At 53.7% G+C, this 17849-nt stretch overlaps 4 protein-coding genes across 4 annotated transcripts; 2 read left to right on the top strand and 2 right to left on the bottom strand.

Moving 5' to 3' along the window:
- Window positions 1–383: 383 nt before the first annotated feature.
- SMAC4_04292 (uncharacterized protein) lies at window positions 384–2777 on the bottom strand. Its single transcript, XM_024655642.2, has 2 exons — window positions 1367–2777; window positions 384–1288 (listed from the first exon to the last, which is right to left on the bottom strand). The coding sequence occupies exons 1-2, from the start codon at window positions 2135–2137 to the stop codon at window positions 734–736; spliced, it is 1326 nt and encodes a 441-aa protein (XP_024510918.1). The 5' UTR covers window positions 2138–2777; the 3' UTR covers window positions 384–733.
- A 795-nt stretch (window positions 2778–3572) lies between these two features.
- On the top strand, window positions 3573–6836 carry SMAC4_04293 (uncharacterized protein). The gene is made up of 3 exons (XM_003350941.2): window positions 3573–4504; window positions 4564–6756; window positions 6814–6836. The coding sequence occupies exons 1-2, from the start codon at window positions 3703–3705 to the stop codon at window positions 6717–6719; spliced, it is 2958 nt and encodes a 985-aa protein (XP_003350989.1). The 5' UTR covers window positions 3573–3702; the 3' UTR covers window positions 6720–6756; window positions 6814–6836.
- Window positions 6837–7284: 448 nt separating this feature from the next.
- Window positions 7285–9608, bottom strand: SMAC4_04294 (uncharacterized protein). The gene is made up of 2 exons (XM_003350942.2): window positions 9073–9608; window positions 7285–8955 (listed from the first exon to the last, which is right to left on the bottom strand). Exons 1-2 carry the CDS (start codon window positions 9516–9518, stop codon window positions 7917–7919), a joined length of 1485 nt encoding a protein of 494 aa, XP_003350990.1. The 5' UTR covers window positions 9519–9608; the 3' UTR covers window positions 7285–7916.
- A 4269-nt stretch (window positions 9609–13877) lies between these two features.
- SMAC4_04295 (uncharacterized protein) lies at window positions 13878–17047 on the top strand. Its single transcript, XM_003350943.2, has 5 exons — window positions 13878–14639; window positions 14745–15300; window positions 15570–15690; window positions 16032–16182; window positions 16245–17047. The coding sequence occupies exons 2-5, from the start codon at window positions 15078–15080 to the stop codon at window positions 16395–16397; spliced, it is 648 nt and encodes a 215-aa protein (XP_003350991.1). The 5' UTR covers window positions 13878–14639; window positions 14745–15077; the 3' UTR covers window positions 16398–17047.
- The last annotated feature ends 802 nt before the right edge of the window (window positions 17048–17849 follow it).

Genomic DNA, 17849 nt, shown 5'->3' with positions numbered 1-17849 from the left:
AATAGGTTAGGTTATGAAGGGTGGCAAAGGAGGAGCAGAAAGCCTATAATTTAAGTGGCAGGGGCTGGCTACAATGCGTGGTCAGAGGAGTTAATTGCTTCAACAACAATGAATTTCTGCGGCAGGAATAAAAAGGGTACTATAGGGTCATGAATGGCGTCAAACCGGGCACGGCGATGTTGTATATTGTTTTCAACAACTGGATAGAACAGGACAGCTAATGGGCGTCTGGAAGCTACTGCCCGTTCACCCATTATGGGTTTTGGCGTAGATAAATCAAATATCAAAGTTCAATCCACTGTCGTTTCTTCGTGAGTACTCTTCCCGCTTGGGTTGGCCGTCTTCCAAGTTGTCAGTATGAATCACGAACTGACAAATATTCAAGCACCAAAGCTTGTCTCTTTGGTAAATATGATTATGTTCAACGCGCTAACTAAAGCTACTGACCGACTGTTGAGATGAGGTATCTAATCCATGCTAAACAAAAACAACTCCGTGAGCCCAATGTTGAATGCTCGCCCCTATTCCCATACAGAGCCCTCCCGTAGTAAATACATGAAGGGAAGAATTTGTGAGATAGAACCGAAAAAGAATGCATGCACGCATGTATAGGCGATTGTGATCAGCCCGACTCCTGACACGCCATGCCTGCCCACCCACGCTATTTTCCTCCTTTTTCTGTGTATGCAAACAGATGTCGTGAGATCTTATTTATCTTTCTGCCGATTTGCACTCATTCTTCCTGAGCCCACCTCTTCTCCCTCAATGGGATCTCCTTGCCTGCGCGCTGACGATCACCCGAGATCTCGGCGCGCCAAGCCCAGTACTCGCCCAGTCTCGTCTCGGCGTAGGAGGCGTAGTCAAAGTCGATCTGGGAGATGGTCGCCTGGATGAGCGCCCAAATGCCCCAGTAGAATCCGGGCAAGCCCCGGAAGACGTCCACCTCGTTTAGTAGACGGTCAACCTCAGCCGCCTCGTCAAAATCGGCCGCGGTGCCGTTCTGCTCGTTCTTATAAGCATAGTAGGCGCGAATGTACTCGGTGATGAATTCGCGGCGCTGGGAGCGGGTGGGAAGGACGCTGAAGTCGCAGTCGAAGCCACCCCATTCAGCGAAATGGTTCGCAAGATCGAAGGCGGCTGGTGAGGGAGTAGCGTATTCGTAATCGATAAAGGTCACGTCCGTGGTCGTGTCTTTAGCGGTGACGCCGTTGTTCTCGGCGGGTGTCTGTTGGGGTTTGGGAAGGACGATGACGTTGCCACTGAGGAGATCGCAGTGCGCAAACACGAGCTGTTGCGTGAAGTGTGTTAGCCAAACTAATCCGTCACGTTGAGACGGGAAGACATAGAGAGAAAACATGGTACTCACCTCATTCTGACCCAAGCCTGGCCGCTGACTCAGCTCGGCAACAGTTCTGGTAAGCTCCTTCTGCAACTCAGCTTGACGCTCTCTTTGCGCCTCCGTATCTGTTGGCAGGGCAAAGATCCACTTTTGCATGACAGTCCAGACGTTCGGGGGAGGCTTTCCAGGCGCGACATTGTCAATGACATGCTGGAACTCGGCATCTCCAAGGGCCTCGGATGGTACAACGAAGTCGGTGTTCTTGGAGTTTCTGCGGCTGTGACCGGTGCGGGCAGCAATGCAAGGTACCACGGCATGCCACTGGGCAAGCCTCTTGGCCACGGCCTTGTAGATGACGGGCTTGCGCAAATCCTCAGGGTGGGTCATGGAGCCCTGAACGAAGCGGTACATCATGCCGTTCTTGAAACGGGCGAGAAGCTCGGGGGCGAGGCCGTAGCGCATGAGCAGCTCGTGGTTCTGGGTTTCGCGGTGGCGGTCGATGATCAGGTCGGTGCCGTTTCCGTAAGCGCGGAGCAAGATGGCCTCCTTGTCTACCTCATCCTTGGAGAGGCCGGTCTTCTTGTTGACTGCCTTGAGGAGTGTGTTGGTGATGCCATCTGTGAAGCGCACGAACTCGACGTTGGAATCGGCGCTCTCCCAGTCGGGGCGAATGGCAAGAACGAGGCGGCGGGCGGTGGCTTCCGAGTCCTCGCTTAAGTAGGCCAAGGGGATGTACCGAATGTGATGCTCAACAGGCCCGTTGGCTGTCTGGGTGCCGTTCTCTGTTGTGACAGCCATGGTGGCAGTAGGAATCGCAAGGCCGACTCGGGCTTGCTGGGGATTGTATGTGTGTGTCCTCTTTGGGAGATTGGCTGCAGAGGGCTGTGATGGAATTCGCGTTTCGGTTCAATGGACAAATCTGCTCAAGTTTTCTTGCGTTAGATGATGTAGCAATGCAGTAGGAAATGTTGACAGACGTTATGCGCGTAGGGGTATGCAGGAGCAAGAGCAGCAGGTTGGATGTCAAGAAAAGGAGGACCACGGAGATAAAAAAAAGGGGAGGGGGTTGTTTACAGGCCAGTAATTCTTTCTATGTATGTACCTATTGTATCTCTCTAGGCCGATTCAGGACGGTCAATGGGGGAAGGATTGGCACTGCAGATGGGAAAATGAAGAGGGATTGGCTTCGTCAAAGACTGGACAGGCAGGAGGGTTATCGAAACACTTGACCTTGGATGATGCGTCGGTGTGAGGCCAGTTTGGTAAAGCCGGTAAAGACGATGATCAAATCCCGTCCGTTGGGCTTTCCTCACACGATCACTTGCCCTTTGGCTGTGGCTGCCCGTTCGGGTTTATTCATCAAAAGTCGCCATCCCCACCAACAAAGCCGGGCCCCAGTTCTTCAAACAAACACATGGGGCCGCTTGCCGCCCCAATTACGACGAGTCAACCTTGCCAACCACGCTGACCCCAACTGACGCCAAAACCCCCGCGGTCCCTTGTGCCTGGTGGTCCCTTCAAGGACGTTCCTGACTGGACTAGTCTGGATCGCTTAACCGTGTTTGGCTAGTGCTGTCAATGGTCCCTAGTGGTACGTACCTTCCTATCAATGTCATGGATTCTCGCCAGCCCGCGCTGTCCGCCCACGGGCACTGCATGGGGTTGCACAGCACGTGAAGTCGCGAACGATTCAACGAAAGAGAGGAGTGGATTGCGGTTGGCCAAGACCCAACAACTACCGCCACCCTGGACCCCCATCAGTATCACCACAAGGTCGAAACGGTCGAATCGCAAACGAGCCATCCCTTGGAGTTTCAACCCTGATTTTCCATCGCGGATTGTCATTGCGCCCCTCGCGTCATTTGCAGCTTTTGGTGTCACAAACCGCCTCGGCTTTCCTTCCGTCTGACGTCGCTTTGGCCGTCATCCCATCTGCCCCTCACTCGAGTCACCTTGCCCACCATTCAGTCCAGTCGAGTTGCGCTGGGGGTAGTAGGCATCAGATTCAGCTATCATTGTTTCACCAAACAGCTGCGACTACGGCAATCGGAATATTCCATCTTGTGCTGCACAGTTCACAACTCACTCACGTCCGGCAGTAAGAGAGACACGCCAAGTACCGTTCAGCGACCATGGTCTGAGAATGAGCAAAGGATATCAACTAGAACAGACACAGACAGCATTGAGAAATGACATAGTTTGGCCTTTCAGATCGATGTGGTTTTAAATAGGCACATCCACTTTGCACGAGGTCTCCAGTTGTGTGCAATCAGGTGCTATAGGCTGTAATCAAATCGAATCACCGGGCCATCACTGAGGGGGAAAACGACGAGGAAAAAAGACAACCTTCGAAAAGCTTCACAATGGCGTACCCCGTCTTGCCTAGCCCCGACAACTTCCTCGCTGTTGCTCTCGTCATCAACCGTTCTCGGGACGGTCCGCGATTTGTTTTCCACTATCCTCCCCACGTCTTGCCACCACAGGCTACAGCAGCCGCAAGAGATGGCGATGATCTGGACGATCTGGACGAAGAAGACGAGGCCCTTCTGCATCCAGTTTCCCATGCCGTTGGCATCGATGCCACCTCTTCGTCGCCGTTAAAGGAGTCCGAGCTGGCACAATGGAACCACGACGACCATCTCATTACCGAGAGCGGCACTCAAATCGTTCCTTGGGAGCACGTTGCTGGTTTTCCAACGAAGGATCTGGAAAACATTTTGACTCCGGCCAGGGCCTATCACAAACGCTTGTTCCAGGTTTCCCTGGATTCTCTCTACTGCGTTTCGTATCCCATATACGTGCCAGAGAATGGGGTCTGGCGGAAGAAGAGCAAGAAGCAGCAAAAACAGCGAGACCATGATGACTCCGGCCCAACAGATACGGACGGTCCCACGAAGACCAGTGACAAAGGCCCCTCGGATGTAGACCAGCCTGATGTCAAACCAACCGAAGAGGCCGAAGACAAGAAGAGTTCCATGACCATGTTCAACCTTGTCTTCATCTTGAACCCCAAGAGGCATGAGGTTGCCGACCTTGTCGACATACTCTACACGCATATCATCAAAAAAGTCAACAAGGCATATAAGTACTGCCAGCAGAGGAGTGATTTCATATGGAAAGAATCTAAGAAGATTCTAGCCTTGAAGGACAAGGGTCGGGAAGACAGTGAGTGCATTCATCAGCTCCATCGCTGGACTCTGCTAATACGCCTGTCTGTGAACCAGAGAGAAGGATGAGCCAGTTATGGGAAGAGATCCTATCGACCTCTTCACTGGCAGCTTCTATGCAGGACATATACGACGCCATATCACGAAACAGAATTGCTGCCATCCAGCTTGAGACCATCGAAGGTGTGGTCACTCACTCCGTGCAGATTCCTGTGCCATTTCATGTGTCCGATCTGCCTCAGGACGGCCAAGGGGAGGAACAGCTTGGTCTGTGGTTGACGACAGCAAACTCGTTGCAAGCCGACGAGAGCGTGGAGGAGCCCGAATATCTGGACAAGACGTTTGCGCTCCTCCTGATGGCGGAAGAGAAAAAGGTCATCAACGAACTGCTGGGGCCCGAATCTGACCCTACCACACAGGCCATGATCGAGTTTGTACGTCGGTGCAAGCCTAATTTGTCCTTCCATCAAGTGCAACAACAGGCAAGCAGTATCCTCTCGCCCGCTCAGGTGCGGAGGTTTGCCCAGCATTTCATCTTCTGGCGACGAGCCATCGCTATCCCGCCTCTGCACGGCCGCGACATGTACATCGTGAGCCCCAACTGCGACCTGCGCAGGCTTCCTCAAGCAGCTGCCCAGTGGGCGAGACAGTTCCCACTTTCGCCACTGCTGCCCAACTTCCTGGCCGAGCTGAGCGTTGCACCGCGGCCATATAAACTGCACTGTCCGAGTAAGGCTCACCGGCCTCTTTATATGGCTATGCTGGCGTGGTTGATGCGTGGCGGATGGGTCACCCAGCTCTGCACCTTCGCTTACGTTGTGGTCTGGCCGGAGATCATATATGAGGTTGAATATGAACTCGAGGCAGAGGAGATTGCACATGAGAAGGCGAAAGCACAGAATAGGGGCCGGGAAGCGGATCGAGGCCACAACCACGATGACATGCTGTCTCCAACAACGGCGGACAACAGTGGTGATATGGGAGGGTCTGGTAACAGCGTGTTGGCAGCGGCACTCAGCGAGGGTCCCCTAGCAGGTTTCGCCGGATCTGGGTTCCTCTCTCTCACGGCCGATTCGACATCGGTTTCGGACCTCGATTCCTCGTCCGCAACTCTCCGTGACCTGTCGATCTCGCATTCACCCACCCTTTCCCGAAACCAACCAGCTTCTACCCCTATCAACGAATTCCTCCCTACTCTAATCTCGCCCATGTCCACCACCTCGCTCTCGACCCTCATCCTCGGAACCAGCGATTACATGACCAATAACCCCCACAAGGAAAACAGCCACAACAGCAATGACCGTTCCTCCTCGCCCACGGCCTCATACACCTCCACCAACACGCTCAACACGCTCAACCCACCCCGCCCCACCCTCCAGCTCACCCGCACCATATCCGAAGACACCAACGCCTCTACCGGCACTTCCTCCACGCACCACCAGCCCACCCCCGCCGAGCAGGCCGCAGAAAAAGCCCGACTGGAGCGTATAGCCGACAAAGCGGCGCGCGAGCTCGCGGAGCGGGCCATGGCGCATGCCAGAAAGGCCGTGCCGCAGGCGACGAGACACCCGAGCGTGAACCAAGCTAAGTACCTGCTGGGTATGAGCCCGCATATTATCCTGGATGCCAAAAAGGCCACGGGGAAGGAGAGCTTGTATTTGAGTGCTATCGAGAGGAGGTTGAGGGGGCGGAGTGGTGAGATGGCGGCGGCGGCGGCGGTGGCGGCTGCTGCTGCTGCTGCTGCTGCTGCTGCGTCTGAGGCCGGAGCTGCTGATGCTGCTGGCGCGGAAGGGACAGGCACAGGGACGGAGGATGCTGCTGCTGCTGCTGCTGGGGCTGGCAATGTTAACAACAACAACAACAATCTTAATGTTCCTAGCGGTGCAAATACCGCCACAGGCAATGACTCCACAACCATCCCATCCCCCGCGAACAACACCACTGCCGCCGTCGGCACCGGCACAACAACAACTACAACTGGCAGACCCGGAGGATTGGCAGGAGCACGTACCGTCTCCGGATCAGGCACCGCTCAGCGAGGGACCAAAGACTGGGACGAGCGGGTAGCCAACACGTGGCCTCAGTTCTGGAAGTACTTCAACGGGCGGTCGGCGCTGGAGCGGATTGCCTTGCAGGAGGACATGAAGCGGAAGGAGGCGTGGTCGTTGTTGACGGCCATGAGCGAGTATTTGTTGTGTACTAGACACTGGTAAGAAAATCGACAAGGAAGGGGAGGAGAATAGCTCTGTAGTATGTACACATACTTTTGCTGCCATGCCGGTAAGATAGCTGATTGCTGAGTGGTAGAGAGTACTTGTGATGGAACAAAATAATTTCGAAAGCGAAAGGTTTTTGGCAGTGCCAATTCATAGCCTACACTTGCTGTTTATGAAATGGAAGATGCGTTGGTTATTGCCATCGCGTGATAGTATGTCATGGAGCGACCGCTGACGTTCTTGCCTTGTTAGGCAACCTCGTTCCTTCCTCGACTTTGGTATCTCTAGGTAGGAAGCAACTGCCACAGCCCATCCGTATCCGGGCACTCAACAGAGGTCCCCTTATGATACGTACCCGGGCACCAGCAGGATCATTGGCAATCGGTCCTCTGAATGGACTGCCCGACAGCTCCGGATATGCAATGCTCGGCTTTGTCAAAATTGGAGGCACACTGCAGTGATCTATATCATCATAGGCAGTCATCAAGCTCGGGCAAAAGGATAATGTAATGAACCGATGGAATAGAGCGGTGATTGTCATGATTGTGCTGGATATAATTGTTGAGAAACAGAGTCAACTCCTCCTTCATGCTACCGCGATGGAATCCCCAAGGCGCCCGAGGTATAATCGTCATAAGCAGGAGAAAACCGGGTAGTACGCCAGAGTGACCAGCACCGTAAAAACAAACGAGAGCAGACATAACACCAGAAGAGATGGAGCCGAAGAGGCTAATGGTAAGAATGATACTTCAATGAAATCACGCACACCCAATCCCTCTGCGCTATCAAGTTGCACCACGCTGAGTGATTAGGGCCATATATGCCCTCCGTGTACACACGATGCTCCGCCCGACGAAAAGAAAACACTTGAAAGAATAGAAGCGAAAACCCGAAACAAAAAAACAAGACCCAGTCTGTACGCCCATGTGCCAAACCACATTCGTGCTCAATCCCTGAACGACCAGTGAAATGCTAAGTACCTAGACCCCGTTCCCCATGTGCCGCTGCGATGAAAATGCAAATCAGGGATGTAAAAGCCTGTCAAATGATGATCACGGCCGGAGATAATAAATGATATATCCATAAGCTTCCAAGAGATGGTAAAGAGATGAGAAAGACCCCCCTGCGTTCGCATAAAAGAAAAAACCGAAAATCCACACCATCATTGCGATCAAACAAATCTGATTCCTACGATTATTGAGTCAAGTCCATTCCATACTCATCCTCCTCTTTGAACTCCATATCAGCACCGTCGTCCTCATAATCGAGGAAGTCGCCGGCATCGAGCCCGTCGTTGAACTTTCCTTCGGCACCACCGTGGGCGGGACTGGTGGAAAGGTGTTCGCCATTCACACCGTTGGTGTTCAAGGGCTCACCCTTGTAGTCCGTATGATGGGGAACACGAAGGCCAGTGCCAGCCGTTCGAGAGTACGAGAATCCCCGGGATTTCCCGCTGCCGTCCTCTCCTCTGGCAATGGCCTCCATGAGCTCCGTCTGCATCCGCTTCTCATCATCGGTGATCTCAAAGGGTACCGAACCCCCACGCTCCAACAAGGCATTGATGAGCTCTTCTTGTTGTTGAATCTTGAGGTAGGCCATCCACATGAGATCTCGGGTCCAGCTCACCGCACCATTCAAAATGTCGCCCTTGTTGGGGCCCTTGTCCTTCTCCTCGATCGGCAGGCCTGTTGTGATGTTTCCAGCCGTGCTGCCAGCAGCTCGTCTTGCTCCAGGCCCAGCTAGGGCTGATGTGGCTTGAGAAGGACTTGAGATGCCCGCAAGCGTGGGTGAAAGGGGCGTTCCATTCTGGATTGCCTTGCGAATTTTCTCATCCTCCAGACGATGGGCAGGAACCAGCTTGCTAAGGTCTTGAATGCGCTCGTTGATATTGTCACGTCTTCGTCTCTCGACGAGGTTGTGTGACTCGCGCCTCCTCTTCCGTTTGGCTTCTTGTGTTGACACAGATGAGGTCGTGGTGCCAAGCTTGGCGGGCATGGATGTGCCGCCCTTCAACAGAATGTCGTTGATTTGCGCATGGGGCCCATGAAGGCCTGCCTGAAGAGGCGATGAGAAACCGGACCCAGGAAACGAGGACAGGCTCTGTGGGGTTTGCATCCACTGCGCGGAGTGGGACTTCTCATGGTGGGGGCCTGATGTCCTGATGGGCTGAGGGCCAAATGATCCCGAGTTCACCGAAAGTCCGGCCATATCTATCGCCTTGGGTGTAAGTGGGCTGCGTGTGGTAGACGACTTGCGCTGCATAGTTTGCGGTATTCTGGTACGTGCTTTCGCACTTAAAAAGTTCGGGTCAGTCCCATCGCTGTTCATGTCATTATTCGCTAATGGTGACCCGGCGTATGACATGGGCGACTGAAGCGATGTGCCGAAGGATTGCGGGTGCTGCATTTGGCGGAAATGGGAGAAGTTGTGGACAAATGGCGAGGCTATCGGATCGCCATCGGGTGTGCTCGAGTAGCCGTTCGTGTGGGCTTGGCTGATGGGCAAGCTTTGATGATAAGAGTCCGGGAAGTTCATGCCATGAACATCGTTCATTCCGCCGAAGTCCTGCCCATGAGCCTGCATTCCGACGTGAGGGTCACTGGGACTGTTCAAACCATCGAGGAGCTCGTCGTCTCCGAACAGAGCTGAGCCGCTGGAGTACCCGCTAGTTGGGTTGTTGGTGTGGTTAAGGTAGTTGTTTTGGAACGAGCCATGAAAGTTGCCTCCCATAGCCAGGTCGTTTGGGTCGATGCCTCCTCCGCTATGCCCGCCCATTGGGAATCCGTGTTGTGCCATATTGTTCGGAGGGGTATTGGTGGAGGCTTGGATGTCTATGATTTTCAACGCCAACGATGTGGCGCGTAAACGAGTTTGTAAGTAACGCAGGCTCTAGAATGCCAGAAGCGTCAGCAACATGCCCCAGCATCGCACCAAATATTGTACGTATGAAGAGCTTACCTTGGCAATCAGCCAGCCATACAGTGGAGATGGAAATCAACCGAACAACAGCGAGGTTGAGCGTGACTCGGTGCGGCAGTAGGGATGGTAGGCTGGCTCAGAGCGATGCCGGAAGATGTCAGGAGAGAGCAAGCTGCTAAGGCTGACGTGCCGCTAAGTCGCGGTGGTCTGAGGACAAGATATTGGGTTGGAACTGGGGATTAATGACGTCCAGTTCATTCGAAAGCGCTTGCAAGGATTGCGTAGGAATAAAAAACCGTATCGTCGAGGTTTGTCGAAGTCGGCGGTTGGTGAACGGTTTGTTGTGGGCGAATGTGGGTGAATGTCGGGTTGGGTGTGTAGCCGCCTAACTGTCTTTGGCAATGTTCGGAGAAGTTTGCAACGGGTGCCCGTGAAGACAAGGGAGCCGAGTCGCCGAGAAGGACAACAAAGGCAATGCAATGCAATGAAAGAGGAAGAAAGGGCCAAGCGATTGTCAAAACGCAGCCTTCTTTTGTCGGATCTTGCCTACGCTTCGGTCGCCGAATAGGAACGGAGAGCGAAAGCGACAAGGGGTGCGAAGTGGTTGCAGGTTGCAGTGATTGCAGTGAGTGGTTCGCGGTTGAGATTCAGAGTTTCAGTTCAATCGGCCTTTTCTGTTGGGCAATGACTGGGATGAGTCAGCAGAACGTCCCGTTTAAGTACACGGCAGCACACCAGGAAGCGGCAAGTTGCTAACTCGTAGTGGATGTTTTAAAGCAGGCGCGAGGCATCACAGCAGACGGCAGACAGCGGTAGGCAGGGAGAAGCGAGGTGAAGGGAGGAGGAGAATGAGTTAGGAGAGGAAGGAATCAACTCCGTCTTGGGTTAAAGTTGTGTGCGATGGGCGAAGAAGTGGAAAGCGCCGCCGTCTGCGAGAGGGGAAACTTTTGGGGTGAAGGTGGGGACTAACAGAAAGGCGGTAAAGCGGAGGCACTGGATGTCCTATTACAGGCTGTGTAATGGCGGCCGGCCGGTATAAACTTGTATTGTACGTACAGCCACAAAGATGGAATGTACTCGTATATCGGTAATCGTAATCCGTCCTCTGCGGTAATAGTGGTTTGCGCAACCCTAGCACTTCCAAGAGGCCCCAGGAGGCAACAAATGCTGACGCGAGGTGTAGGAGAGTGTGAGGGAGGGGGTCGAGGGGGCTGAAGTGGGTGGAATTCGCAACCAGACGAGAAGGTTTGCGCGTTGAGAATTCCGTCGGTTCGAGAGGCGTTGTGAAAATGGCTGTTCAACCAAGTCTGTGCACACAGTGCTAGGTAGGCGAATGGAAGGCGTTAGAAGGCCAAGCGCATCGACCTCAAAAAGAGGAGCCTGTCCTTTTCGAGCACAATTTGTATGCGCTTCGAGCGGTAACTTGGCTGGCTGGCTGCGGGCTGTTTGAGCGGAATACAGCGCGGAAGCGGCGGCTGAGGCAGGCTGAGTTGCACGTACTTCTGCGTAAGGCGTGAGTCAACTTCTGACGATTACAGGATTGCCCAAGAATGATGTTTTTGGCTCGCTGTTCGAGAAGACGAGTCTTGAGATGTATGCAGTTGGAGATGGTGGTGATTTATCAAAAGAGGTGAAAACTCGAGCGCCCTGCAGGATGATGGTCTTGAGCAGAGAAAGAGGCGGGGTACAGAGTGGGGAGAGGTAGGCAATAGGGAACGGAGAAGAAAGACCTGAGATGTGATGAGAACGGGGGAAAATACCAGGGCCAAGAGCTTGGAGAAGAGGATATCCTCAGATAGTGTGTGGAGGCTCGATCCGTATTCCGCAATTCCTAATGCTCACCACCCGAAGACGCTTGTTGCCTGTGTTCCGCCAAAGGGTGTCACACTGTGCTGTGCCAGTATTGTGAGGCGAGAGTTGTGGTAACTCTTCCTGATGTATAAGAGATGCCGGCGTGTCGGCGATGAATAACTAAGACGCAAAACAATGATCCACCGGACAATAGGAGTTCGTGCTTGGGGGTAACTATCTCGCTTGGTCTTTCCGACCGTCTTGTGTAGGGTTTGGGGAGTGTCTTGTGGGTGGGTTGTAACGAGATCTCAAAGCGTGCGCCGTAACTGATCCATCAACCGTCAACCTCTGTGCAATGCCTTTGGGGTAAGTACTTGCTTGAATCCGGATGCTGCATCCCCAGACTCGGACTTACACTACCGATCCAAAGTGGGTCTTAGTCAAGGTGATCCCCGGGCCGTCCGCGGGTCCTAATCTCCTTTCACGGTCTGGACCTCGTACTCTGTCGACCGCTGTCGACCGCTGCCTCTCCGCCAGGTGACGGTTGCTGACAATGTTGTTGTTGATTAATCGACCTCCAATGCTCACAACTGACTGTTTTGTCGTTGAGGTTAACAAGGCTGGCCCCCAAGAATTGATGACGGGTGTGAGTCCCTATAAGCTGACTGCCCAGCCCAGGTTCGATTACTGATTGGAGCAACCCACGGAACCCTGTATAAGCGAGATAGTCTCCAGGCTGTTGAATATGGGGGCGGTTGCGTGGCCTTGTGTCCTGCCCTGTGAGTCCGCTGTGTCCTCTCAATCTGCCTGTGTATACTTGTTGATATGTTCCAGATCCGGAATGCTCTCTGAGACACCACGGCCTTCTTGTCCCGCATAAAAACTGTTCAAATGGATGCCGGTCTCGGTTGGTTAATTGCCCGATGTCTGATGTCTCTTGTTTCCTTGTGATTGTGGAGAGGGCGTACAGTGGAGCACTGATGTTCGCCTGGCTGAATCTGGTTGAGGCTCGTGCAACTTGAGATATGGGAGAATGAAGGTGGCGTCTGAAGTAACTGGACAGTGACAAGGTGAGCGCTGCCGGGTAGTTAGAGATGGATGACCAAAATCTATGCGACCGCGCAACAAAAGGTCAAGAATTACAGTGGAAGAATAGTTCGGGTTACGACGAAGGTTTACGGAAAGCCCATGATATCCAAGCGGCTCATCAACATCTTATATACTGATCCTGACCGAGGAGAGGGCAAAGATGTGTATACGAGGCCACCCACACATTCCAATACCGATGGCTTGTCGACAATAACTGCTGACCTTATCGGTCAAAAAGGGTGGGCTGGAATCATGGCAGAAATCAAGATGCAAGCGACTCAACATTGCCCGGTTTTTCTGTGGATTTCCTTCGACATCTTTCGGGGTGATTTAGCTGATCGGGAGCATCGGAGGAGATGGGAGATTTTGTAAAGGTAAGATGGGCGAAGAGCATCCTGCCATGATGGAGGGCATCTGTCTATCAGCGTGACTCGGCGGGTGAGACACTAAGGCACACCAATCCGAAAACGTTGATCATGGCAACCTCACACCCAGTTCACGACCCATGCTCCCACGGTCTACATCTACTCCAGACCCGGACTGTTTTATCCGATCTGAGTTATCAAGACTCTGGGTGGTATCTAAACTTTCAGGATTAGAAACACAGAATCTCCTAGTGCATAATGCTGCGCTTAGAGCTACCATATACGAACGTGTTTTGTGAGCTCGGCAATACACATACCAATAAACCATCAATATGCCATGCACGTCGCGTCCTATCGAGTATATTTCGGCCGTAACCGTTAACTCCTCCAAGAAGATGTCTCCCTTCAGGCGGATAACAACCGGCACGATAATTCCGAGGCAGAAAGGGCCACTCACCGAGAAACCCGGGGTCAGACCGTCGTCCAGCAGGCGAGGGAGCCAGCCGATGTAGGACTCTTGAACAGCAAGGGGAGGCTTAGCGACAGATCAAAGCCATGGCCCTCTCCATCCCCATCGCCGTCTTATCGCGCCAAGTGTCATCTGAGACGTTGAGCCATCGTCGCTATCAGGATCAGAGCCTGCTTTCCAGTTCCCATACCTAGTAAGACTGCGCTAGGCAAGCGAGGCGTGGTGGTGAAGTTGTAGTGTACTGTAGGTTAGGTAGGTAGTCTCGGAGATCTGACGTTGGCCCATGGACCCCTCACCCTTGCTGACGTCGAAGGTCAAGAGAAGCAAGACCGTCAATAAGGAGACGCCCATGCAATTCATATGAATTCCATGCTTCCCTTTGCCGTCTGTCGAGCACGATTGATTGCCGCAAATCACATCGGAAGTCATGTCGACTGAAGGTTGTCTCTCTGGAGCAAGTTGTGCAACATTCTCGACATTGGTTGCCCCTGTAGGACTGCTTCCCCTCATGGCGACCTATGGCGGAGGACTGCCCCTCCATACGAAGGGGTTCAACTTTTGGAGAGATGCTATCGCTAGAGCAGCCCGGCGTGAGGTGAGTGGATGCCTTCCCATGTCGCTTTGGATGCCACCCTACGAGCTGGGTTCGTGATCACCTTGTGGAGCAAGGATGGTGTATACGGGCCAATCAGAAGACAGATGTCAAGCCTGTGGTTGCGTCCGATCAGGCCGTTGCATGCGCATTCAGTCCCACCTCACTGCCGCCGCTAGCTGGCGGAGAGCTGGCCAACTTCCACTTGGCTAGAGCCAGCAAGCTTCCACTCCGGGCAACCTCAGCATTATTGTGTAGGGCATCAACCTGTCACCATTGCGACACGCCCCAACACGCGCATTTGAGCTGTCCCATCCACCGCCTGCCCAATACGCGACCATCCTATCTACCATCCATATTCTCTTAATATTTGCACCTTCACACATCCGCGCACCCTACCGCTATTGCACTAATCGGCCAGCCAGCCAGCCAGCCCTCCAAGATACCCGAGTTGCCGACAGCGTGTGCCAGGCATCACATCCCTAGCTAGCGACACTGTCAAACACGCACACCGCGTCGGAAGGCGGCGACAAACACGGAACTCTCCCCCCAGACGACCCCCAGGCGTTTCCAGCATTTCCACTTGGGAGCCAAGGGCCTGAAACAGATCGCCAAAACCTGCTATTTTTGCGGCCGATAGCCTCCAGAGCTGGTGCCGCGAGCTTGACTGCGGTATCATCTGAACACCAAACGTGGGTCTTGATCTTGTCAACCTCCGGCCGCCTGGTGGTCGCCTGATTGCCTCTTCCCTGATATCAAACATCAAGACTCAGCTAACTCTTCCTTCTCGGATACAGCCTGCGGTCGCTTCTGTCAGTCGCCCTACCCGCTGCGAGCGTATCTCACTTTACCGCACCACCCTCACCGGCACCGTTATCCAATAGCACCGCTTGCTCGACCATCTACACCCCCCTTTTCCATCCGATCTATCACAAGTCAGCTCCGGCCTTGTTTGTCAGTAACCGTTCTCGTAAAGACGGTCACTGGACACTCTATCTTTACATCGGTTTATAGTACTGGCCAACTTGCGGTCCTGGACGAAACGAGACCGCATCTCTCGCATCTCACAGAGGCTCCACCCCCACTCCCTCATACTACCGACACCCTAGACATCCCCTCTTCTCGGCATCATGGCTTCGGCATCTTTCCGGGACTCTCTGGGCTCTCTAGGATGGTCCCGCCGAGAACCGGATATTCCTATCAACACGTCCCAACAGCGCGGTCTACTATCATCCATCAAGTCTCTCAACCCCTTTGGCAATGGTGGCTATGTTCAACTACCAACGACTGAAGGCCCCGGTGCTGCTCTCCCAGCACCTACCCGTCGGGAAGAGGAAGAAGGCTGGTTTGTTTGTGAGTCTACCCCCATTCTGCCTGGCTCAGTTGCTCGTCTGTCCCATGTTGCCTGCTGTGCTTTGCAGCATTTGCCCTCCGTAACCCTGCAGACAAGATCTGCACTGCAGGACATGTGCCGCTTTTGCGTCTCCGTGTCTTAGTTACCAGGTTGCAGAGCATTTGAGAGGGATGGGGATGGCATAGCGGTTTCATATTCCTGGCTATACCTGTTCACGTCCAGTTGGGAAATCGCCGTCACAACAGCAAGGCTAACTCGTGCCCAATAGTGAGTCGGTGGGACCGCATGTTGATTTTCGCTGCTTGCAATCTGGGCGCGCTGGCCTGCTTCGTCCTGGCCTTCGCCTTGTTTCCAGTGTTATCGCTTAAGCCGCGCAAACTCGTGATCCTGTAAGTGCTTGTCCTTGTGCTATTCACAGCCTTCCCCCTCCCCTCCACCAAGTTGTTTCTCCAAGCCCTGCCTCCCCCTCCTGGAAGTCTGACCCCCCCCCTTCTTCCCATCCCGTTGCTTGACTTGACTCAGCAATATACGCTCGAACCCGTCGCTCCATCCGTTGGATGGTGCGTATGCACAACATTCGCATGATGCTCTAACCACGTTGGCGGCCCGATGACTCTACGAGGCTGATCATCCGGCACTTGGATGACTCAGGCATCATCGACACTTTAAGGGGCAGATCGGATTGTCACCTATGGATGTTTAGCTAACGTGTGCGGTACCCACTCCACAGATGGACACTCGGCTCGATACTCTTCATCACGTCCTTTGCGGCTATGATGGGACCATGGGCGTACCTTAAGCACCTGACCTCTGGATCAAGGTTGCCCTTTACTTCGGCCTACTTTGGTTCCTTGATTCTTACCATGTACTTTGCTCTTAGCGTAAGTTGGCCTTGGCCGCTGTCCGGGGTCCAATGGTTGACTAACATGGCGTTTCGAAATAGCTGCACAGCACGATCCTCACCCTTCTTTCCGCCCTCGTCCAGATGGCGGCTCTGATCTGGTACCTAGTCAGTTACTTCCCTATGGGGGCGGATGGTCTTCGCGTCGCGACGTCTTTCGGTGCCCGCAGAGCCGCCGCCTGGATGTCTGGGTAGATGGTCAAAGGGGACGGGATATGGTGGGCGTAACGCCTGCGGTAGCCCGCTTGGTTGTATGTTTCTCCAGTGTTGTAGCGCATTCACGACTTGTTCGTGCCCCGACAATGCGTCTTCGGATTGCGTGTATACCTAAAAGCAGGCTTTGTCAAGTATGGGTTGTGGATAGTGCCGTAAATAATACAAGTCGTTCTCGTCAAGAAGACTCGCAGTCTCTATTCCCATCGCCATTGTCTTCGACACCCGCACACATACGACTTCCAACAAGCCTTGCTCAACAACCAACATAGCTCACGATTCAGCAGATGGCCTTCTTGTGTCCCTGACGGACACGGGCGTTACACAAGCCTCCATCTAAGTGTACACTCGACGGAAATACTGGGGACACCCGACAGCGACATAGAGACTACTGTTGGGCCATATCCCCAAGGCCCCCCCCTGCCTATTCTCCCGCCTTTCCCTCTCCGGCCGCCGCTTCTACATTGCCCTCCGTCTCTACCCCTTTTCAGTGCAGTTGCTGCATTTCTTACACGTCATCACCAAGTCAGTTGACTACCTACGCTCCCTATGTTCCCGTGCTTGAGTCGCTCTAGCATGGGGACGGACGGCTTGAGGCCAAGCAGCCTTGTTCCAAGTGGAACATACCTTACTTTACGCTGCTGGCATGGAGCCTCCAAGCAACTGTGCTTGCTGGCACCGGACCGGACGAGTGGGAGGGAGGGAACCTCGTTCGGAACTTGGTGAAGCATATTACAAGCTCGAAGCCACATCCACATCCACAGCCTAGGGCGTTGGCATAGCAACCGCTGGAACGAAAACTTCCATGGGAGTCCAGAGTAGTAGTGACACGACCTACGCCTCTACGAGCGGATGGCTGTCCCATGCCCATGCCTATGCCCATCATCGCCGAACCAAGCCTGATTCCTAGACGTGGAAACTTCATCTAGGATGGAGAGCTGGCGAGTATAGGGAAAGCGTTGTATCATGGACATCTGCTGTCTATATCCTGCTGCCACCAGTAGATATCCTGCGTCATACCGCTCGCTGCCTACCTATCTTGTTCTCTGCCACACCACTCCAACCATGATGCCCACATCACTCTGCTGTCAGTCGTCGCGAGCAAGGCAAGGCACCTTTGCACACAGGGAGGAAGATGTGGGAAGGTTATTTTATTCGTCTGTGCTATCTATCGATCTATCAAGCCAAATCCCATCGCCCATTGCCCAACGCCCAAGTCCCGGGCACCCGGACACCCTCCCTTCCCACCCTCAAGCCCTTCCAGCACGACATCATTGCCCCCTCTCCTCACCCTCGCCGCCCACCAAGTCTCACCATGCGTCGTCTATTTGGCCCTAGGCAGCAAAGGCCACCTAGGTTTCCAGGTAGTGCCACGTGGAGGCATAGACGTCCGACTTCACTACCCTTTTTACCCCACACTTGTGATCGGGAGGG

Source organism: Sordaria macrospora, chromosome 1, assembly GCF_033870435.1.
Source record: "Sordaria macrospora chromosome 1, complete sequence".
Taxonomy (NCBI): Eukaryota; Fungi; Ascomycota; class Sordariomycetes; order Sordariales; family Sordariaceae; genus Sordaria; species Sordaria macrospora.
The sequence above is the reverse complement of the archived record's forward strand: the minus strand, read 5'-3'. Positions and strand labels throughout refer to the sequence as shown.

Bases quoted from the DNA above. Each gene is read 5' to 3' on its own strand.
- SMAC4_04292 (XM_024655642.2), bottom strand. From the start codon at position 2,137: ATGGCTGTCACAACAGAGAACGGCACCCAGACAGCCAACGGGCCTGTT. The intron at 1,289-1,366 runs GTGAGTACCATG...TTCACGCAACAG, and splicing joins CAGGCTTGGGTCAGAATGAG to CTCGTGTTTGCGCACTGCGA.
- SMAC4_04295 (XM_003350943.2), top strand. From the start codon at position 15,078: ATGGCTTCGGCATCTTTCCGGGACTCTCTGGGCTCTCTAGGATGGTCC. The intron at 15,301-15,569 runs GTGAGTCTACCC...CGTGCCCAATAG, and splicing joins GGAAGAAGGCTGGTTTGTTT to TGAGTCGGTGGGACCGCATG. The intron at 16,183-16,244 runs GTAAGTTGGCCT...GTTTCGAAATAG, and splicing joins CCATGTACTTTGCTCTTAGC to CTGCACAGCACGATCCTCAC.
- SMAC4_04294 (XM_003350942.2), bottom strand. From the start codon at position 9,518: ATGGCACAACACGGATTCCCAATGGGCGGGCATAGCGGAGGAGGCATC. The intron at 8,956-9,072 runs GTCACCATTAGC...TACCACACGCAG, and splicing joins TCGCCCATGTCATACGCCGG to CCCACTTACACCCAAGGCGA.
- SMAC4_04293 (XM_003350941.2), top strand. From the start codon at position 3,703: ATGGCGTACCCCGTCTTGCCTAGCCCCGACAACTTCCTCGCTGTTGCT. The intron at 4,505-4,563 runs GTGAGTGCATTC...TCTGTGAACCAG, and splicing joins GGACAAGGGTCGGGAAGACA to AGAGAAGGATGAGCCAGTTA.